This window comes from Anticarsia gemmatalis, chromosome 9 (genome assembly GCF_050436995.1).
Source record: "Anticarsia gemmatalis isolate Benzon Research Colony breed Stoneville strain chromosome 9, ilAntGemm2 primary, whole genome shotgun sequence".
Taxonomy (NCBI): domain Eukaryota; kingdom Metazoa; phylum Arthropoda; class Insecta; order Lepidoptera; family Erebidae; genus Anticarsia; species Anticarsia gemmatalis.
The window spans coordinates 8,370,905-8,392,720 of record NC_134753.1 but is presented as its reverse complement, the minus strand read 5'-3'; the positions used below and the strand labels follow the sequence as shown (position 1 = coordinate 8,392,720).

At 34.3% G+C, this 21,816-nt stretch overlaps 5 protein-coding genes across 6 annotated transcripts; 3 read left to right on the top strand and 2 right to left on the bottom strand.

The window, feature by feature from the left end:
* The first annotated feature begins 33 nt into the window (after positions 1-33).
* Positions 34-1,642, top strand: Tbp (TATA binding protein). Its single transcript, XM_076118123.1, has 4 exons — positions 34-541; positions 685-815; positions 990-1,233; positions 1,310-1,642. Exons 1-4 carry the CDS (start codon positions 278-280, stop codon positions 1,583-1,585), a joined length of 915 nt encoding a protein of 304 aa, XP_075974238.1. The 5' UTR covers positions 34-277; the 3' UTR covers positions 1,586-1,642.
* A 412-nt stretch (positions 1,643-2,054) lies between these two features.
* Positions 2,055-7,528, top strand: SWIP (strumpellin and WASH-interacting protein). The gene is made up of 5 exons (XM_076118218.1): positions 2,055-2,446; positions 3,313-3,479; positions 3,590-4,077; positions 4,173-6,305; positions 6,682-7,528. Exons 1-5 carry the CDS (start codon positions 2,169-2,171, stop codon positions 6,886-6,888), a joined length of 3,273 nt encoding a protein of 1,090 aa, XP_075974333.1. The 5' UTR covers positions 2,055-2,168; the 3' UTR covers positions 6,889-7,528.
* Positions 7,529-9,589: 2,061 nt separating this feature from the next.
* Prp40 (pre-mRNA processing factor 40) lies at positions 9,590-16,770 on the bottom strand. 2 transcript variants are annotated; one of them, XM_076118277.1, is made up of 17 exons: positions 16,413-16,770; positions 16,118-16,342; positions 15,879-16,034; positions 15,652-15,800; positions 15,140-15,303; positions 14,855-14,982; positions 14,456-14,604; positions 14,255-14,366; positions 13,886-14,141; positions 13,574-13,680; positions 13,272-13,377; positions 12,840-13,069; positions 12,553-12,750; positions 12,087-12,191; positions 11,455-11,622; positions 11,129-11,292; positions 9,590-10,831 (listed from the first exon to the last, which is right to left on the bottom strand). In XM_076118277.1, the coding sequence occupies exons 1-17, from the start codon at positions 16,413-16,415 to the stop codon at positions 10,741-10,743; spliced, it is 2,511 nt and encodes an 836-aa protein (XP_075974392.1). In that variant the 5' UTR covers positions 16,416-16,770; the 3' UTR covers positions 9,590-10,740. The 2 variants fall into 2 exon arrangements, with proteins under 2 accessions (XP_075974392.1, XP_075974393.1); XM_076118278.1 differs by having other exon boundaries at positions 15,140-15,291; positions 16,413-16,769.
* A 303-nt stretch (positions 16,771-17,073) lies between these two features.
* LOC142975507 (uncharacterized) lies at positions 17,074-20,152 on the top strand. Its single transcript, XM_076118365.1, has one exon. It carries the CDS (start codon positions 17,199-17,201, stop codon positions 18,171-18,173), a length of 975 nt encoding a protein of 324 aa, XP_075974480.1. The 5' UTR covers positions 17,074-17,198; the 3' UTR covers positions 18,174-20,152.
* Positions 20,051-21,674, bottom strand: spict (magnesium transporter spict). The gene is made up of 3 exons (XM_076118364.1): positions 21,144-21,674; positions 20,923-21,065; positions 20,051-20,844 (listed from the first exon to the last, which is right to left on the bottom strand). Exons 1-3 carry the CDS (start codon positions 21,382-21,384, stop codon positions 20,152-20,154), a joined length of 1,077 nt encoding a protein of 358 aa, XP_075974479.1. The 5' UTR covers positions 21,385-21,674; the 3' UTR covers positions 20,051-20,151.
* Positions 21,675-21,816: the final 142 nt, after the last annotated feature.

Here is a 21,816-nt window from a genome sequence, read left to right as displayed (position 1 = left end):
TTGCCTGTTCCAACAGGGACAAAAAAAAGTGTCTATGTCTATGATTTATAGTTTGACAGTTTTTGACATGAATGTTGGTGGAAAGAATTTCATTTCAATTAATTTATATTTTGTTGTGTTAGAAAGATCTAGTTTAACGTAGTTTATAAACATTACAAAAAGTACTTATATTTTTGAGAAAAACATTAATTATTACATTCGTAGCATTAAAGAATTTGTTCAGTGTATGATTTCTACATAACTATTTTTGGTTGAAGTTCAAAACAAACTTTTCAAAATGGATCAAATGCTACCGAGTCCGTACAATATACCTGGAATAGGTACACCTTTACATCAACCTGAGGAGGACCAACAGATTCTGCCAAATGCAATGCAACAGCAGCACCAACATCAACAACAGCAGCAACAACAACAAGCCCTTGCCGCGATGTCCTCGCCACTGGTCGGCTTCGGTCTGGGCACTCCTCAGCGATCTGTCCATGCTTACGCTCCGGCTCCTAGCTATGCCACCCCTCAACAGATGATGCAACCACAAACACCAGTAATTTATATTTAATTCGTATTATCACTGCTTGTATGTTTTAGTCTGTAAGAATCAAAATTATGGCTAAATGCAACTGAATTTGCAAGGGAAGCTTCCATATAGCGAGTATTTAGTTAACATACATATATCTTGTTTTGTAGCAAAACATGATGTCACCAATGATAACAAGTGGGAGTTTAGCAGGACAGCAGATGCTCAGCCAAGCCAGTCCAGCTCCTATGACACCTATGACCCCACATTCAGCTGACCCTGGAATACTGCCTCAGTTACAGTAAGTGCCCATGCTTGACTGTTTCTTCCTAGTCGATAGTTCCTAGTTCCTTATTTGATTTGTTATTTACATCTAAGATTGTAAACTTTTAAAACTTTTCACTGTGTAAGTATTTTAACATTCTCTGTAAACAATTAGGTACTTGTATCTTAATGTTTCTGTTTATTCTTTCAGAAATATTGTGTCAACAGTTAATCTTAATTGTAAATTGGATTTAAAAAAGATTGCCCTACATGCAAGAAATGCAGAATACAATCCAAAGAGATTTGCTGCTGTTATCATGAGAATAAGGGAGCCTAGGACAACAGCCCTTATATTTTCTTCAGGGAAAATGGTTTGCACTGGTGCTAAGAGTGAAGAAGATTCCCGTCTAGCTGCTAGAAAATACGCTAGGATTATACAAAAACTTGGCTTTACTGTAAGTGTTACAATTATAGACATATGGTCATAAGTACATCATACTACAATTTTTTAATGATAACATTTTGTTTCAGGCAAAATTTTTAGATTTTAAGATACAAAATATGGTAGGAAGTTGTGATGTGAAGTTCCCAATTCGCTTAGAAGGCTTAGTCCTCACACATGGACAGTTCAGCTCTTATGAACCTGAGTTATTCCCTGGACTTATTTATAGAATGGTAAAACCTAGAATAGTGTTATTGATCTTTGTCTCCGGAAAAGTGGTCTTGACTGGTGCCAAGGTACGAGAAGAAATATATGAAGCATTTGACAACATTTACCCAATATTAAAAAGTTTTAAAAAGCAATAACATTAATAAGTTTAGTGATTGTGTTGTTTTCAATAAATATTTTCGTAAATGCAACAGTTTTATTTATTATAATGTTGTTTTCTTACTTATTTTCCCTCTGTGGGTCAACTGGGCCCACACACAAACACTACCAAAAAATTATTCAAAAATTTAAGTGAATATATAGACTAAAGTTAAAAAGCTCAAAATTGTAAGTAGAATGCAGACCTCATAAAAAACCAGGAAAACTGTTAATTATTCGATTTTTATAGATGCAATTGTTTAGTTTGAGTTTAAGATTTACCAATAAAATTTTAAAGATGTGATACCATCTCTTAGTCCGTTATGATGGCTGATATTTGCAATTACACAAGTAAGTACTTGTTCAAACGTTTCGTTATGCTGAAAAGACTAGTTTTCAAAATAGCCTTACATTAAAGAGTTGTTGAACACTGTGAAGTGTCATGTGAAATGTCAGTGTCATCGATCATATTATGAGAGTGTACAAAACAAAGTTTAATTCATTAATGGTTTTTAAATTTAATCGTAAATAATTGTAGTTATACTTCAAATCCACAATAATTACACAAAATAATCTAACATTATGAGGACTGACGTGGAAAAAGAAGCTGGGACTTGGATTCTGAAAAGATATGGTCAATTTTTTAAAACACAGTGCCAAGATCTTGTTAATTTAACGAAAGATGATTTCTGGGAAGAAAATAGGACATATTTACCCATACAGGTAGCTATGATACCGAATGAACTCGTATCAATTACCGAGCTGGTATCATCTGATAACACTTTGATGACCAAGGTTCTAAGTGTACTTTCATCATTATGCATAGAAGTGATGGCCCTAAAAAAAGAAGCATTTGAACGGTAAGAGGTGTTTAAACTTTTTATGATTCTCATTGCAGCAGTTCATTTAACTAACAATAAACAAGTTTCCAAAATTTCTTGTTGAAAATTACTGTGATAGGAGTGAAATATAGGTATATCCTTGAAATATTATAAATACATACCACATACCTATTTAATATGTGCATAGATAATGAAATTGATATGGATCCAATAAAATTCAAATAAGAAACTATCAACTAAATGTCAAAAACAGAAGCAGTTCATAAAAGAATCTAGTGTATTTAAAAATATGTTAAATATTAAAGACACTTTTCAATTATTTTATTTTTTACAAATAAATAACATTTCAATGTTTATTATTTACTTCAGGGTTTTGGCACTATTCTAGCTTAATTTCGGGAAACTACTCCCATTTAAAACAGTTTTAAATAATACACAGTCACACAATTTTTTATCACAATGTTGTCCTTTGCTTTGGAATGAGTCATTATCATTTCAATAGCCATTGTGACCCTGCTTTAGATTAAAACTCTCTATCTCTGTGCATTGGACAGAATTGGACTGTTCTTTGACTGCTCTTATGCTTATAAAATATAGCTTACCTGCGCAACTTCGCTTGCATTACATAAAGGAGATTGGGTCATAATTTTCCCCGTTTTTGTAACATTTTTTACTGGTACTGTGCTCTTTAAGGCCTATAGCCTTCCTCGATAAAGGGGCTATCTAACACAAAAAGAATTTTTCAAATCAGACCAGTAGTTCCTGAGATAATGCATTCAAACAAACAAACAAACTCTTCAGCTTTAGAATATTAGTATAGATTATAGATTTCAGTACAAAATGGGCATAATATAAATTATACTAAAGTTATGTTATATTTACAGGCATTTTAGTTTCTTATCAGTGTATGAAGAATACAATACTAATGATATCAGCGCACAAATGGAATCTATTTGTTCACTCAGTGCATTTGCTACTCGCTGTGATGAAGTCTTACGCAATTTGTGCAGCCAAGTGTTTGCCATATTTACCAAGAGTGCTATCAATATCAGTAAGATTACACCTATTCTATTACTTAGTATATAGTCAATACTTTTCTACTTACTTATTTGTAGACTACTGTTAAAATATATAACAATGTTAGTATTACTTTTGTTACAGATGGCATTCAACTACACTACATCATCAATCACATTGGGGAAATATTCACCATCATTGCTTTATTAGAGATGTTGATATCTAGCACTTCCTTGGCAACAAATTGGAACAAATTCTGCAAAACTCTCAAATCAATGAGTAATTCTACAGAAAATTTTGATATCATGGAAGACAAGTTTAAAGCTATGTTGGGAGCTATAAATAATATAACATCAAAAATAATGAATGATGATATAGTCCAGAAGAGTCTCCAAAATTTAACAGTTTTACGAAGCAGTTTAATAGATAAAAACTGTTCATTGGTGACCACTGAATTCTCTCAATACTTAAAACAAGCTATTGCAAATCTTGACAGACTCGTTCAAGACCAACCAAATGTCAGCAACATGTACAAATGTATCAAAGTAAATGCTCTGTATGTTCTCACTGCCCATTTATTTGGCAATAGTGATAAAAAAACGTTCAAATCTTTGATGGACCTGAATACAAAAGTAACTATATTTTTAATTACTTTCTTATTTAAGTATAACATAGTTTTAACTGTTGTTTACACTACTACTTACTTTCGTAATCATTGCTGTTTCAGGCCCACAGTATTCACCTGATTGGGACAGCCATCTGGTTTCCTGAACAATTCCTGCAAAGACATGTTCCTTCCCTGTGTGCAAATCACGACAAGATGTCTCAGAGTATGATAAAAGCACGACAAAGTTATATTACAGCAAAGAAATCCAATTTGATCAAAGACATAACTAGTTTGCATATATTATGCACACAATGGGTCCTGAATATTGAGGAAATATTTTCATCTAACCATCATAAATTGAGTGCTGCAGAAATGAGCTTGCATGCGAAAACTTTACTTGATGGACTTGATATTGCCTCGAAAACCAACCATTCAGTGCTTACTTTAATCAATTTACATCTGTCTTTAGGAATACCACTTCCAAAGAGTATGCTTATTTCATTATTTGAAATAATGTACATGTTGAAAATTCTAAGAAATGCACTTACGCGGAACAGGAATCAGATGATAATTTCTATCAATATGATATTACAACATCTTGTTTTCCAATCAACTTCGTCAATACTTGAAGTAAAGAAATCGTTAATGACAGATAAAAATTATGCCAACAAGAGACTTGATGAACTCACCTGCCTTGTAATAGCGGAAAGAGCTTTAAGAGGTGCTGCTACGGTGGAACGTAATATTGCAGCCAACATTGCTTTAAGTTTTGTACCAGACACTACATATTTAGAAGACAGCTACATTAGGTTGGGGAAGTTACTTGAAAAGATTCAAATTCTATCAAACTATGTGCAGTCTATGGAGAGTTTATGTGATTGCTCATGGTTACTGTGGCATCAAAATATAATTCCAATATATTTTGAACAGAATTTTAGTGTGCAGCTAAACTCTCTGAAATTAAAGTATTTTTTGTTGGTGTTAGAAGACTGCATTGTATTCCTAAATAAAACCGATAAACGCTATGGAATGACGAAATCGAAACAGTTTCTAAACAATATGAAATCTGTAATTGAGAATAAAGTAATACAAAGTGCAAGTCAAAACATAGAAACTAATTTACGTCTACACATACATTCTCATTTACAACTTGATGTTGTGAACCCATTTACATTTGAAATGACTAAGAAGTTATTACTTGTTGTAGATAATTTCAGGATTCAATTTCTCTATATGTCTATTGTGCCATCAGTGGAGCATTACTTGTCCACCATGTATTATAACTTGACGACAGTTGTCCTATCAGATTGGAAAACGTATGGGGAAATGCGTCAAATGGCGAAATTTAAGTTTAATATAAAAACCGTTCAAGACAATTTGCCGACACAAACTTTAGAACAAGGTTTGGATGTTTTGGAAATAATGCGCAATATACATATATTTGTATCAAAATACTTGTACAACTTAAATAATCAAATTTTCATTGAAAAAAGCAGTAACAACAAACACTTAAATTCAATAAATATCAGACATATTGCCAACTCAATAAGAACTCATGGAACAGGTATTATGAATACCACTGTTAATTTTACTTATCAATTCTTGAAAAAGAAATTTTATATATTTTCTCAGTTCATGTATGACGAGCATATAAAATCAAGATTGATTAAAGATCTGAGAAACTTTAAAGAATCTAGTGATCAGAATGGAAATATGTATTCATATAAAAATGCTGAAAAGTTCAACAAAGGCATAAGAGCACTGGGACTTAATGACGGTCAAAGCTATTTAGATTTATTCCGAGACTTGATCAGTCAAATTGGTAACGCGATGGGGTATGTAAGAATGATTCGATCAGGAGGTCGCCATTGTTGTTCAGATGCTACTATGTTCTTACCTAATCTTGAAAATGTTCTAACTTTTAAAAGCGTATCGGAAGAAAATGAGCTTGGACCCAGGAGCCTTGAATGCTCTGAGAATTTGGACCATAATATCAATGATCTGGTTACCAATTTCATACAGGGCACAGAATATTTTAAATTGCTTGTTGATGTATTCGCTCCGGTGTTTCGAAATCCTAAACATATACATCTCAAAAACTTTTATATTATTGTTCCGCCATTAACTTTGAATTTTGTAGAACACATGATATTATCTAAGGATAAAATGTCTAAGAAAAACAAAGTCGGAGCTGCTTTTACCGATGATGGCTTTGCTATGGGTGTAGCCTATATCCTAAAGCTTTTGGACCAGGTGTGTACCGTAAAGTACCATTATTTATAGTTTTTCTCTAAGGCTTTCCTCAAAATCATAAATGCAATACTCATCAGTGTGTTTTTGGTACAGGATTCCCCCCCGTTAAAATAGGTAGTCGCTACGCAACCACTGCGTCGGATGGTCAAAAGTTCTATTCCCATATGAAACAAATATTTGAATGATTTACGAATGGTTGTTTCGGGTCTGGTTATATTTTTGTCACATTAATTATTGAGTTCTAAGTCAATTAAGTTAGAACATAATATAGAGCAAAGTGTGACATTTAGATACTCATTGGGAACAGCGGGGCAATCCCGCGAACGCTTGACGTGTGGTCACTTTATATTATTATATCGGCTGATTTATATTTCAGGATTCGAATTTCGAAGCTCTTCATTGGTTTGATTCTGTCTGGAAGCATATCAGCGATGAAAGAAAACAGCTTCAAGAGCAACAACATAAGGGATCTGTGCAACTGCAACAAGCATTGGCGTTAACAGAGAAGAAAATTAAAACTTTAGAAGAAGAATTCAAATTGTTGTACTATAGTCTTACAAGTGCTAGAATATTTTTCAGATGAAATGAATAAGTATATTATAATAATGTTTAATCTACAACACTTTAAGTTAAACTTTGCTAGCTAAGTTATCACAATATTTAAAGCTACCATCTATACTTACATTATAAAGCTGAAGAGTTCGAAGAAGAACGCGTTAATCTCAGGAAATACTAGTCCGAATTTTAAAAAAAAGCCGTGTTAGATAGCCCATTTATTGAGGAAAGCTATAGGCTATATAACATCACGCTACGACCAACAGGAGCAGAGAATCAGTAAAAAAATGTTACAAAAACGGGGAAAATTATGACCCAATCTCTCTAATGTGACGCAAGCGAATTTGCGCGGGTCAGCTGGTGATGAAATAAAAACGATCGCCTCTATGGCGCCAGCTAACTCAAACGTTTTAAAATGTCAGCACTCCTGGTTTTTTAGATATTGAATGTCAAATACATGTAATAAAAATAATATAATTTAATTACATTTTACATATCTATGTATGTTATATGTTATGTTATGAGCATTCAGTCTATGTGTGTAATTATAATCTCAATATTTAGAGTGTACCAAAGTATGTTTTATAACTCATGTTTATAATCAATAATCAACAATATTACTTTAAACTTGATCAATAAAAGACTCTCTATTAAAATGAAATTTTATTTATATGGAATCATTTGTACTAGCTATAATTTGATGCATTTGCAGTAGTGCTCCATATTCAATATGATTTTCCAGGTATTTTGCATATTTTATAATTGATCCCCCTGCACTTTCACTCTGCAGATAAGAAACAAGCCTTTTCATAGCTTGATAGGCTTCTATCCCTGAAGTTGACTGGCAAGTTTTTTGACTCAATACATCCACAGTTTGCATATTTTCATCTAGTTGACCACAGTAAATACATGGTAGTTTTTTATCACAATAAATATATTTATCTAATGAGTTGGGATAATGTTCCATGTTCAAGGGTACATTGTATGTTTTGCACCAGCGTGATATGCTGTGATCGTTTTCTATGTCATCTTTTAAGGAGAAGTGGAGACTCCCTTCTCCAGGAGGCAAGGATAGGTTTAGTACATACTTATTTGGTACATTGTACCAAGCATTGCCAATCATATGAACATAATCCAAGAATGTTGAGTTATCTTTACCATAAGTTAGACTTCTACTTATTTGTAGTCTTCTGTAATGATACTTAAAACACTCTACTATCTTCTCTAAGATAACTGTAACATAATTAATATCAGTAATACTGGCAATTCTTATGTTACTTAAATTTAAACCTCTTGTCATAGTGTCTGGTACATCAAGTACCAGGGTAACATATTTGCCTTTAGATGACAATTCATGATTCCATTTAGTTAAGTAATTTGTAATTATTGTAAAGTTTATTTGTGAATTAACACAATGGAAATAGTTGACTGGTAGACTTTTGACTTGTGATTCTGCCTCCAATAACTCTTTTCCAACAACAACAACCTCCTTCTTATCAGAGCCTAGTGCATTTACAATAAACATTATTGATACATAGCCATCAGCATTTTGCCCATTTAAGTAGCTGTTGATGTCAAAGTTATGTGAGAGAGCACAAACCCCTCCTAAATATACCTCCTTTGAGCCCGAAGTTTTAAGAAATCTTTTCCACTCTTCCTTAGGCTTTTCATTCACAACATCTTCAGGAATATACAGGGAAATATTGTGTCTCATACGAAAACTAAACAACCAATCTTCAATGCATGTAAACTCTTCACTTAAGGGTTTTAATATATCCAATGCCTTGTTACGTAGTTGAACTTCTGTTATAACATTTCCATTTGTGAATTGCTGCTGGAACCAATCTAGGAGGTTCTGTTCTAAGTTTAGATTGCACACTTGCTTAAGTATCTTATATTTCTGTGTATATTTCTTAATAATAGAATCTTTCTGTTTGTAAATGTAAGCAATAGTTTGAGGATGAACTCCATATTCGCCAGCAATGTCAGTTTTACATTGGCCGTTATCGAGAGCTTGAATAATTTGGAGTTTCGATGTGGTATCAATTTTACAATATGCCTTCTTAGGTGTATCTGTTAATAATTCAGACTGGTTTTCAGCCACATTTTCGACTGCGGTTCTCCAAATTGACATACTTTAGTTAAAAGTAATCTTGGTTCACTATCAACTTATAGGAACTGTATGAGTAAATAAAAATTAACATTCGTTTTGATATTTAGAATACAATATTATTTGTAAGTTTCCATCCATGGACCACGAAACTCGTAAACTTCAATTCATTCCTGTTTGCCAAATGTCAAAAATCATAATTTTGACATGTAAATGAAATGTTGTCATATACAAAATTTTTGAGTCATTATTTTCTAGTCTTGAGCTAAAGCTGGTTTTACACGCTCAAAAATCTTATAACGTAGGTCTGGTATTGGTCCAACGGCCGTCGCCATTCCATCTAATCGGTTTTTGTGTTTAGTTCGATATTTAATACTATTCGTTTTTTTTTTTATTAGCGTATTTGATACAGCGATTAGTTTCGTCTGGTTTTGTTCGTAAGTTCGTCGCGACTCGCGTGCATCTTCCACTCAACCCGTAGGCCAGCACAACGCAACGCTCACACAGCGCCCGCGCTTTGCTCAAACAATGTTCGACTTTCAATCGCTACACTTATTTTTAGTGCCTAATAGTAAGACATGGTATTGAGACATGGTACGGTGTAAATGAAACGAAATAATTATCTTTCTAAATAAATGTTTATTTATATAATATACGCAATCATATCTCAAACGTGTGAAGTGTAATAGTAGTTAAGCTATAATTTCGGTGCAGGAGGTTAACCGGACATCGCAAACGCGCCAAAATTACTGTTTTTAAAACGTTCTTGTAGTAGAGCTAATCGTACATGAAGATGTAAATAAGAGAATATGATTTACTGTTAATTTACCGAAATTACCTGACCAACTCTGGAAGTACAAATGCTAATAAAAGGCAATTTATTGAAATTTGGTAATTAGTTACAAACAAGTCATCAACAGCAAAATGAGCACATAGTAAGATAGTACAATAATATAATATCCGTCGAGGATGTCTTGAAAAAGCTAGAAATATAATTAGTATATGTATTTATAAATTAAGTCATTTCAGTTACATACACTGTTTATTTTACAAACTTATATAAATCCTATGGGCTACACAAAGAATAACGAAGTAACCTATTATTATAATTAATTATATCGAAGTCTAATTACTTACAAGAAGTTTATTCAAAAGTATTAATTAAAAAGCTAACTTATATAATAAAATCCTACTATTAGGCTCAGTAATATGAAATCTATTATACCTCGCGTTCAAGTCATCACTAGTCGCACGATGATCTAAGCTTCGCTACATTAACGTAACGCATAAATATTTTACACATTCGTGTAATAACTTTCCAGTATCAATCGATATAGTCGCAAGGCACAATTTATTTCATCTTAATCGCCCCTTTTAGTTTATAATTATTCCGCGGATACAGAGCAAAAATATTAACACAGGATGTAAATCGTGGGTAGGTACAACGTCTCTAGGCGAGTAAATAATTCCGCTAAAACGGCGTATAGAACACTGTATATCGTCTCTAAGCGGATAAATATTCGCGTGTACACAAGCTTACGATTCGTCGGAGTGGAACTGGTCGTCGACGAAGCGGTCGCTCGGCGTCCGTTCCGCGTCGGGTCGCGGCTCGAGCTCGCAGCCGGGCGCGCACTCGGGCTCGGGCTCCAGCTCCAGCTCGAGCTCGGGCTCGCGCTCGGGCTCGGAGTCGGGCTCGGGCAGCGACGTGACGGTGGCGGAGCGCGGCGCGCGCGGGTAGTCGTTGAAGATGTGTATGTGCGTGACGCGGCGTCAGTCCGCCTCGTGCTCGTGCAGCTGCGCCAGCAGCGCCGCGCGCCGCGACTCCAGCTCCGCGTCGCTCCACGCCGCCGAGCCGCCCGACCTGCGCCACGTTACATGTACAACCGCCGCTTTACTCTAGTTACCTCATCACTATCTTTTCTCAGTAATATCTTTAAGGATGATGAAAATTTCGCAAACTTAATTTTACTGATACCTTAAAACTGAGAAATAGATAATGGTTTTTTTGCTACATATACGTCTTGGACTCGACCAAATTAAAACATCAATTATCGAAATATTTGTCACAGACAGGTGGATATGAATTCGGTTTTCAACATAAACGTAACTTACGTAACGTATTAAAATTAGTCCCTGTTAAATGAAGCGTATGTCATACCGTTCTTTTTTGTCCTTCTTATCCTTCTTCTTTTTGGGTTTGTGAGAGTGTTCGTGTTGCTGCTCGTCCTCGGGACTGCTGGGAGCGCTGCGCTTCGATTTCTTATTCTTAGGGCGCACCTGTTCGTCGTCCGTTATACCTCCTTCCTCGGGGGTCGGTGATTTCTTAACAAACAAATGTTATATGTAGGAATATCGTCGTCGATCATTCATCTCCACAAACGATCTACAATATTATCATTAGAGAAAACAGATAGGCACAATTTTCAATAAGTATAGGAATGAAGTATTAAATTTCTAAACGTGTAAATGAGTGAATTCACTTACAGGTATGGGTGAGTGCTTGCGGTGCTTCTTCTTAGATTTCTTGTGCTTCCGTCCCTCGTCCGAGGTCCAGGTGGCGTGGCTCGGCGCCGGCGAGGGCGAGCGCGCGGCGCCGCCGCCCGCCGCCGCCGGCACGCTCGCGCCCAGCGGGGACGGCGACCGCGACTTCGACTAAGGCATTTATTTAGTTTACGTTAGTAAATAATCTATCTTGATAGTACGATTTATAGCACATTACAGTAAATGGATAATTCTCATTCTTGAAAAGACAACTCTCGCACTAAGAATTGCTCTTGTGTAACGGGGACTTTTACAAACATACAAACAACGGACACAAAGCACAAACAGACCCGAAACAATTATTTGTGAATCGCACAAATAATTGCTCCGTGTGGGAATCGAACCCACGACCTCCCGTTGCAGTGGTATCGGCGTGGCGACCTAAACCACTGCGCCACGGAGGCAGTAAATAATAACAATTTAATTTTCTAACTCACATCAATAAATCCGTAGTTTTTACACTGAGTTACATATCATTATATAGAATTAAGTGTTTTTGAAACATGGTAATAAAAACAATTTGGATAGAAAACAAAGTGAGATACGTAATTTAGATATAATTTGAAAGGACTTACCAATGAAGCAGAGTGTGAACGCTTCTTCTTCTTTGAGCGTTTTGATTTCTTTGCTTTCGGGTGGTGGTAGTGCATGCAGCTCTCCTCTTGTTCATGTTGGAAGTCCTAATAAATAAAACATTGTAGTAAAACAAAAATACTGGCTACACTCATAGGCTCATCATATTTAATAGCTAGCAAAAAAGTATATAAATCCTACTAATATTATAAACGCGAAATTTTGTGAGTATGTAATGTATGTATGGATATTTTTGTTACTCTTTCACGCAATTACTACTGAATCGATTACGATGAAATGTAGGTAGCTGAAGACCCAGAATAACTCATAGGGTCCTTTTTATCCCGGAGTTAGCGAGGGATCGGGATTTAAATGGGAATAGTTTACACGCAGACGAAAAAGCGGGCGGCCTGTTCTAGTATGTTCTAGTAAAGTGTATAATTTATTACTTTTTGCACTACTACATACCTTGTAAATTCTAATGCGCTCCTCTTCGTAGGGTACAGCGGCGAACTCGGGTGCGTTGAGGTCGAGCTTGTCCTTGACTTCGGCCCACGACAGCTGATGGTCGATGTTCGCGTCACTCAGTGCCCACTTGAATGCACTCTCTATCTTTTTCTGAGCCTTTGATTCCTCTTTCATCTTCTCCTTATTTCTCGCTTCGGCCTTAGAACATAACACAAGTACCCACATTAGTCAAAAAACATTCAATTGAATACAAAATGTTGTTTTCCAAGTTTTGTAGATAGGTATACCTTTTCAAGCAGTGAGTTGTAAGTAAGTTTGACATTGCCTGCATCCAATGAAGCTGATTTACTATCTTCACAAACTACAGTTGCGAATTCTTCGAACGTGGTGTCAGGTTTCACTTCGAAACTCTTCTCTCGCAATATTTCCTTGATCACCTTCTTCTCATCGTGGAAGCGAGCCTTCAAGTTTTCGACATAGAATTTAAATAAATCCAAAGGCGTCGATCCACTTTGTCCTGCAATAAAAAAGAGTTGGTATTAAGTATCATGTTAACTCTATCGCGATGCTAAAAACTATCCACTTAATGAGATTAATTTAAATACAAAAAATAACACCAAAACCAATTAAATTGTGCAAAGCAATGGTTCAAATAAGCATATATTTGTTAAAGGAACTAATATTGAAAGCAATAATTGTAATGGTTGTATGATACATACCAAGCATAGCTGAGAATCGCATGTCAGCTGATATGACAGGATATAACTCAACCCACAGAGACATCGATGTTAGTTTTCCTTCTTCGTGCAGACTGTCCAGTAAAACCTGCGTCAATATTAATTTTGTTATTACAAAAAAAAAGAAAAATTGAAATAGTTATTTCGGAAATCGGCAAAGTCGCGTCGCTCAGTACAATCTTAGAGAATGTCCAATGTAGGCCACAATGTAGTGTATACAAACTCATTTTAAATATTATACTTTATTCTTTATCTGGTCTGTAGTATTGATAATAGAAACTTACCAAAAAGTTGTCTCTATTCTTTCTCTGCTGTCTTTTGTTTCGCTTTTTGACTTGTTCTCTTTCTTGCAGATATTCCGTTTCTAAGTTCCTAATATGTTGTTCAAATACTGAAAAAGCATACATTAAAGATAATTTAAGTAGGTAAATAAATAGAACAAATTGGACATCAATGTGATCACTACAGTACAGGATAATTTTATGTGATAGGAGATTGCCTCTTTGGCGCATCGGTAGTTTAAGCAACTGCCACATAGTGGTCCAAGGCTTGAATTACAGGTAGAGTCTAAAAGATTTCTCTTGTACTCTACTTACCAATTAGTGCATCTTCTTTATCCATACCCAGTAGACTGACATCATTCTTAAAAGCCGAATTTTCTAACAATAGCACCTGAGCCTCACTCCAAGTACTACTGTACGTTATCTCACTCATATTCTCTAGAACTTGCGCCAACATCTTCATATTACGTTTCTTTAAAGCCTTGGCTTCCTCTTTTTCTCGTTTTGTAATAGTAAATATGCAATCGTCAAATATATCTCGGCGATCTGATTCTGGAACGCACCGCCATATCTGTAAGAGGTAATGAATGGGTGAGATATTTTTCGAAACCTGTCTAGCAACAATTTGGAATTAGACTACAATGGTCATATTAAGTTTGTTTATTTATTTTCAGTGAGGCTTACCTCTAAGTTACTAAACATCTCCTCACATTTGTAATACTTTGTCAGAGATGTTACGCGATCACAACTTAACAGAAATTCTTCCAAATTCTCCCTATTCTTCTTAGTCTTCAACCTGCAAATAAATGTATTGTTTATTGTTATTGAAAATCATATGATATTTCCTTGAGAGACCGTAGAATTTATATTGATTAAATATGTTACCTTTGTTCTTCTCTTTCATCTTTTAATTTCTGAGTTTTATAAGCATTAAATGCTTGTTTCTTCTCATTAAGTTTCTTAAATGTCGCGTAACGTGGGTCTTTAGATATAATCTTTACACATTGTTCCCAAGTTGCATTTGATGGTACATTCTGAAATATTTAAGATAAAGTAAACTTATCTTATTTAAGACATTATGCAAAATCTGAAAGTGTAGGTGCAACAGAAGTATGTATTACATGGTAAAATGTAATCACGATTATTTGGTATGGTAAAAAGTTTTTTTTTAATTGGCTAGAGACAAGCACAGATTTGGAAATTGTATGAGAGGTATGAATTCCAGATTAGAATTATTAAAGCGAAACTGTTATGATAAATGAAAAATACATCAAACCAACTTACTCTATCTTTTAGAAGCTCCTTAAAAGCTTCTATAGCTTCCTTTTTATCTTTGTACTGTAGTTCTGGCTGTTGATCTGAATTATCAACATTGTTACCTTGTGGTGGAACTGCTATTTCTTCTGGTTTACCTGTAAAACAATTTAAGTGAAAGTTTGCTTGTAGCCACACACACAATAACAGATACTTCTGATTTATTTCTACCCTAGAGTTTTACGAAACAAATTACATATTGTATGGAATTATAAAATCAAAATAAACTTATACTAAAAGGCTCTATACACTTACTTTCCTCTGGTATTGGTATAGAGTTGGCTAGAGATGGATCAATAGCAGCTAGAGTCTTTGCCATTGCCTCATCTAAGGCCGAGCTCCCACCAACTGATGGGGATGAGGGCAAAGGTACTTCACTAGGAGTAACTTCTGCACTAAGTGCTGCCCTGTGAACAAAACTAACTCTAAATTCTAATGATTGTTATTTTATACACCTAAAGAACTCTGTGACTCAACAGTCCAAAAGGAACTGAATAGTGTGGTGTGTTAATAAAGGTGGAGGAGTGGATATTTTAATGTTACAGCCACTACAATGTTTATGGCCAGGGTGAACATTTATGGATAAATGTAGAATATATCCAGTGTATAAAGTGACAACAACTGTCCAAAAAAATGGTAATGGCAATCATCCAGAGCCGGTGGAACTGATGTTAGTAGATACATAACATCATATTTTTTCCCCAAAATGGGTAGGCAGAGACCAAAGTTGTTAAATATTATTACTATTTTAAAATAAAATATATTACTGTGCAGCTTCCTCTGCAGCTATTTTGTCCTTAATCTCTTGAAGCTCCTTGGGTATAATCCAACTCGACTCTTTTGTCTCTATGTTGTGGAAATATACTCGACCAGCATCTGTTGTGTATTCTTTCCAAACGCAGGCTGACAGTAGTTTCTGTTCATAAAAAAATTTAATAATAAATAAGTGTGGTTCATACTTATTTATGAAATGAATGAAATTACCAATACATACTTCTGCAGGAGTTTTCAAATCATCTGGTTTTTCCCATAAGCTCTGTTTAGAAACTGAATTATAGTAGTAAGTTCTACCATCTGGAGCTTTGTGCTCAGACCAAGGACTGCTCTGGTTTGCCATAGGAGCTACATCTGGAGCTGGGGCATTTAAATCCTGCAAACATTTGACGTGAATTTAATCAGCATGAAATGAAATATTAGCATTGATTCTTTTTCATTTAAATAAGTAAAACATACCTGTTTATAGGCTGGAAAGCCAGGAGGTGGCATAGAGAATGGTGGTATCATTGGTGGAAAAGCCATAGGTGGCGGTAAGCCTGACATATTAGCCGGCATGCCTGGTACAGGAGGAATACCAACAGCTGGAGGCATTGGTGGAGGTAATGCACCCAACATCGCGGAAGGAATCATAGGCGCCGAACCGATCAAGCCCGGCGAACTGGTTCCCGAATTAGGAGGTTCCTAAACAATGCAATATTTTTTGTAAGTGACAATAATAACTTAACCTCTGAACTTCATAACCGTAACGTACCATAATTACAGAAGTCACTACACTTTATTGATTCACTCTCAGTTACAGAAGATGCACTTTTTTATCAATCATCTATTAAATTTTCTGCTCAGTCAATGGAATTACAATTATTTAAAATAGTAGCCGAGGATTATGGAGACTACAGTAATACTGGATTTTCTGCAGAAGTAGTCATTCCGGTACTCAGCCCACAATACTTATTATAAATTTTACAATCACTGTCTAGTGTACCGCTAGAATCAATAGATGTAGACTAAATAAGGACTATAAAATCATGCCCTTGATTCTCTACGTTGTATTCACACACATCAAGAAATCCAGAGCAGGCATCAGTCAGACAGACAGAAAATGTTTATGTATTTGCGTTCATTCGAATAATGAATGAACAACTTCACGTTCCACGCAGCATAGAGTAGGGGCGTGATTTTTATTTTTAAGATCTAGGTATCCAAAATTTCGAATTATGAATGGATTTGCACTTCACAGAGTACTGTTACATTTTTTTAAATGATATTCTTGTAGCGAGACGTCTAACTTGTGTTCAGTGACGTTAGTGTAATACGCTATCCACTCCGCACCATTTTGGACTGCTTATAATATATTATTATCTGTAGCTATTTATAGTCTGTGCTTGTTTTTTGTATATTATTATCAGCTGTTTTCTGTCTGTTCTGTTAACTGTTTCTTTCTCTCAAAATAGTCATTATTTTTTTAAAAGATTGAACTAGACTTTTTTCTAGTTTTGTAGTTATTTTGTGAAGTAATTAACAAAATAATGAGATAACAATGATGATTTCATTGGTGGCCAAAATAATAAACATATTTGCCACAACTCTGCAAAATGTACTTCTCCTAGCTTCATTTACAGGAAAATTGATTGTTTCCACTCTGGCATGGATATCTTCTGTAATATTTAGCACTTTACAAAGCTTCGTTTTATTCTTTCAAATAGTATATGAAGATAATGTAACATTGTTTACCGAGGAGATACCGGCGTCCACCAATGGAATATTGGACGCAATCCAAAGTCAGTTGACTCACATACAGAGTGGAGTCTCTGCTGTATATCAAAACATGCATTATAAACTTAGTTCTGGAATTGCTTCTATATACTGGATGTCAAGAACGGTTTTAATGATATGTGGTGAAGTGTTAAATTCATTTATGAATGCTGTGATCTTGATTGGAGATGCGATGTGGCTTGTGGTCACATTCATACCGGTGCATCTTCCGCAACTGTTGCGGGCGGTATTCAAGCACATCGGAAATGTGATAGTTAATTCAGTGATTGATGCCTACATGACTTTATTAAAATTTACAAATTATTTGACTGAAGTGCCTTTACAGTCTTTTATGGGTATTACAAGTGCTATAGTAATTGTGCGTTTATGTGTTCATTTCAGAGAAACTATACTTACACATATAACAATATTCTATTGGTCACTGGTTCGCAATATTTTGTATTTATATTATGCTATTTTTAATTATTTTACTAACTCTGAGGTTGCTGTGATTGCACAAATAGCTAGTGGTGAAGATGTGACTACCAGAGATGTGAATTTTAGTTCTGCAGAGGATAGTTTAAATGCTGCTGCTGATTCACTTTGTGTAATATGTCAGGAGAGACAGAAATGTGTGCTTACTCTACCATGTCGTCATGTTTGCTTGTGTACAGATTGTTGTAGAAGATTGTATGGATATCAGCGCACATGCCCTATTTGCAGAACATTTATTTATCACTCAGTGACTGTATATTTGTGACATAATATAAGTAAATCTGTTAGATTTATCTTACATTCCTTGTGCATTTCACAGACATTTTTTTCATAACTTTCAGTTGTGCAAAGAGTTTATAAACTTGGAGATATCTGTTGTATCTCAATATTTGGTAATCTCAATAGAATTGATCTTGTTATTTTTTAAAGTGTACTTAAATTGCCTTACACAGTGTATGTAGGTAGTTAAGAAGACTAAGTGTATAAAGCTGAATTTGAAAGAAATTTTACACTGGAAAGAACTTATTTCTCCTATTATAGCAGTACCTAAAAGTAACTTTCAAATTTTGAGGACTGTTTGAAAAAAAATTGTTAATATTTTTGTACATGCATTAGATGTTAGCTTACTATAGTACTGAACAATAAAATGTGAGTTATATATAATGTTTCTAATATCATTAATTGCTGGCTGAATGTTACATGCATTTATAAAGTATTTGATATGTCCACTAGTTGCTGAGTGCCAGTGCTAAAATTCAAAAAGCTAATTATATTTTATGAAAACTGGCCTTATTAAAGGAAATAGGCCTCAAGTTCATTTGGCTGGATATATTGTTACATTTCTGTATGAAATGTAATGGCAAAGGCCAATATTATTCTTAAGACACACTTTTTCAAAGTTATAGGTGTACATATTGCTTTTGGTTTTGAACCCTCAATCATTTGCATAGGATGCAAATGCTTATAGTATAAGCATGAGCCATATGGCTTATACAATTTGGTATATATATACAATATATATTATTACATTCTTATATACATCTTATATTATGTGGGTACCTCTTTTTGTGAGACTGGCAATATAAAATATAGATCTACGAACATACTAAACTGTGCATGTTTCAGTGAAGTTTTATTGTGTTAATACACTGGATGGATTATAACACCCTACAGTTACCATAATATCTCAACTGGTTCAGGTGACACCAATCAAAAACCCATACTTGCTTTTACCCAATGATATTATTAGTCACCACCTGCACTTTTAGTGATACAAACCTACATTTAAATCATCAATAAATGGACACTAGTCCATAGTCATCGTTTTGTGTTTGCTTTGACCCTACTGCTTGGTTCTACAATATTCAACAAGTATATATTTTTTTCTTTCTGACACTAGCAGTAAAACTAAGTAGCAGGACCATCAGCAAATCAGGTTAGTCATTAGAATAATACAATGTTTGTAAAAGGAAAGCCAAATGTAATAGTGAACAGGATTTATTGTAAAAAAATTGCAATTTTTCTTTGTAGACACACAACCAAAATGTGAGAAAAAAAATGGTGACTAAAATCTAAATAGGTACACTTTTATTTCATTATTGTAAATACCGAAAAATGTGTTTAAACCAGCATTGCCAGATCACATTCACCGACAAATCAATAAATTTATATGTAATAGTGGGAATCTTATTCTTATAAATTAAATAACTTAGAAAAGTCATTATAGCTTAAAATTTAAATACTCAATCACACAAAAGCTGGATATAGCCATTCTCACTTAAAATCAGCCATGACTGGCAATGCTGGATCAACATCACTTACAAAAACGTAGTGATTTACTGACTGATTGACTGGTCTTTTGCATTTGGTCTTTATCACACCAGGGTATGATTGTTACTTTAAGTCTATTATTCTTCTGTTTATAATAAAACATACATACATTAAAGCTATAATAATTATATTTTATTGGATATATTGGAGAATTAACTTTCTTAACCATAGTTTAGCCAGTATGCCTGCTTCTGGATAAATATTAGTCAGTTTATAATAGGTATTTTACCAGACTCTTGCACAATTGCTAACAGATAATCTATCTATAAGTAGGTGATTTGACTGGCTGTTATTGTGAGGTTTTTTAATTATAAATATATGTACAAAGCTGGTGTATGATTTAAATATTATATCTAACATTAAAGACCTGGTTTTGCATGTCTTTTGTTGAATAAAGAAAATAATTGTAATTGTCACGATTGTCTGGGATGTGAATTTAAATTATAATTTTCAGTCTCTCTTGCCTCAATGTTGTGCAAGCTTTGTAAACTTCTCCTTTGTCGCATGTGATGCTTTAGATCTTTTAGGGAAATTTGTACATCTTTAAATGCATTTAACATAAATACTGCAGTTATAACAACTAGAAAACCACACATGCAACCTATTATATCTGGGGGAGACATATAGTCCCATTCCTTAAAGAGAATGCCTGAGGCAATAATAACAAGTATTGTAAACATAACATAGTACACTGGTGTCACAATGCTTGTGTTAAATATATCTAATGACTTATTTAAATAGTTCATCTGTATCATAATACAAATGACTGCAACTGCAAAAAGCAGCCAAAAAACATAATTAGAAAAATTATTAATTTTGCTAGAAAAGGTTTCTCTTACACCTAAGGCTACTCCTTTACAAAATACAACTGTTAAACTGCCGATAGATGAACATAAAAGCAAATACACAGCTATGTTTGTATTTCCAAATCGAGGAATGAATACTATTCTTATGATTAAATTCATTACAAAAATTGTACCAACATATGATAAAAATAAATAATCAAATAACTTATCTTCTAACTCTCGAAATGATTTAATCTCTTCCGATTTTGGTGAATGTATCACAAATATGATTGAACCGATAATACAGAGGAAACAGCCAATCTGCAAATAGATAACCATAATGAGATCATATCTAAAGCTAGATAATAAAAGTATAATATATAATTTTAAAGCACTAACCTTTCCAATAAAATTAAGCTTTTCATTAAGAAACTTTGAAGATAACACTGCTGCTACTAACACACTCAAGGCACCCAGAGGTGTGACCAGTGCTGCGGGAGCAAACGCATATGCCAGTAGATTTGCAGCTTCACCAATACCCACTGTGTACATAAAACAAAATATCTGGTAACAATGTTCATACACTTTGTAATTAATAAGTATATACACTGATCACATACTTGTCAGTAAACCAAGCCACCACAACCACTGCTTTAAATACGCAAATCCACCTGCTGATGCTCTAACATTTCCTGACACTTGTAATTTTTTTAAAGCAACCTTTTTTATGATAAAACTTGACCCGATAAACACACTAGAAGATATAGCAAGACCTAACCCTATAGCAAAATGAGTATTGTTATAGGTTTGCCCATTTACCGTTAAATGAGAGGACTTCATCTTTGGCAGTAATGTGTTCATTAAATAATTATGACAATTTCTATGATAGCTCAAGGCAGGTGTGAATCAGATAAAACATGTATTATCTCATGATAACGCCGAACCATAATGAGTAACAGCAAATTGTGACTAAAGGTAATGGCTTAGTCTCTTCATAACATGTGTAGATAGTACATTTTTGTTGTAGTTGTATTCTTGACTAAAACCAATGGCAAAACTATAGGTTTGGAAATGTGATATAGATTTTAAACCTCAATGTTTATCCTAGTACAAATCGTACTCAATATAATATTATTGTCAGTTGATTTGACAGTGACACTGACTGACAGATTAATGGAACATTGTCTACGGTATTGGCATTTGAATGAGTTTAATTCCTTCGTTCGTTATCTTTTAAGTTAAATGCTGACAAAATAATTAAAGCTACAACATTTTTTTTCTGTTAATTGAAAA

What these genes read in the sequence shown, in the direction of transcription:
- Tbp (XM_076118123.1), top strand. Translation starts at nt 278, where the DNA reads ATGGATCAAATGCTACCGAGTCCGTACAATATACCTGGAATAGGTACA. An exon ending in TGATGCAACCACAAACACCA is followed by an intron (nt 542 to 684) that starts GTAATTTATATT and finishes CTTGTTTTGTAG; the next exon opens with CAAAACATGATGTCACCAAT. An exon ending in GGAATACTGCCTCAGTTACA is followed by an intron (nt 816 to 989) that starts GTAAGTGCCCAT and finishes TTATTCTTTCAG; the next exon opens with AAATATTGTGTCAACAGTTA.
- SWIP (XM_076118218.1), top strand. Translation starts at nt 2,169, where the DNA reads ATGAGGACTGACGTGGAAAAAGAAGCTGGGACTTGGATTCTGAAAAGA. An exon ending in CAAGAGTGCTATCAATATCA is followed by an intron (nt 3,480 to 3,589) that starts GTAAGATTACAC and finishes CTTTTGTTACAG; the next exon opens with ATGGCATTCAACTACACTAC. An exon ending in TGATGGACCTGAATACAAAA is followed by an intron (nt 4,078 to 4,172) that starts GTAACTATATTT and finishes TTGCTGTTTCAG; the next exon opens with GCCCACAGTATTCACCTGAT.
- Prp40 (XM_076118277.1), bottom strand. An exon ending in AGGAGCTTCTAAAAGATAGA is followed by an intron (nt 14,605 to 14,854) that starts GTAAGTTGGTTT and finishes TAAATATTTCAG; the next exon opens with AATGTACCATCAAATGCAAC. An exon ending in AGATGTTTAGTAACTTAGAG is followed by an intron (nt 14,142 to 14,254) that starts GTAAGCCTCACT and finishes TACCTCTTACAG; the next exon opens with ATATGGCGGTGCGTTCCAGA.
- LOC142975507 (XM_076118365.1), top strand. Translation starts at nt 17,199, where the DNA reads ATGATGATTTCATTGGTGGCCAAAATAATAAACATATTTGCCACAACT.
- spict (XM_076118364.1), bottom strand. Translation starts at nt 21,384, where the DNA reads ATGAACACATTACTGCCAAAGATGAAGTCCTCTCATTTAACGGTAAAT. An exon ending in GTGGCTTGGTTTACTGACAA is followed by an intron (nt 21,066 to 21,143) that starts GTATGTGATCAG and finishes TTATGTACACAG; the next exon opens with TGGGTATTGGTGAAGCTGCA. An exon ending in AGCTTAATTTTATTGGAAAG is followed by an intron (nt 20,845 to 20,922) that starts GTTAGTGCTTTA and finishes ATCTATTTGCAG; the next exon opens with ATTGGCTGTTTCCTCTGTAT.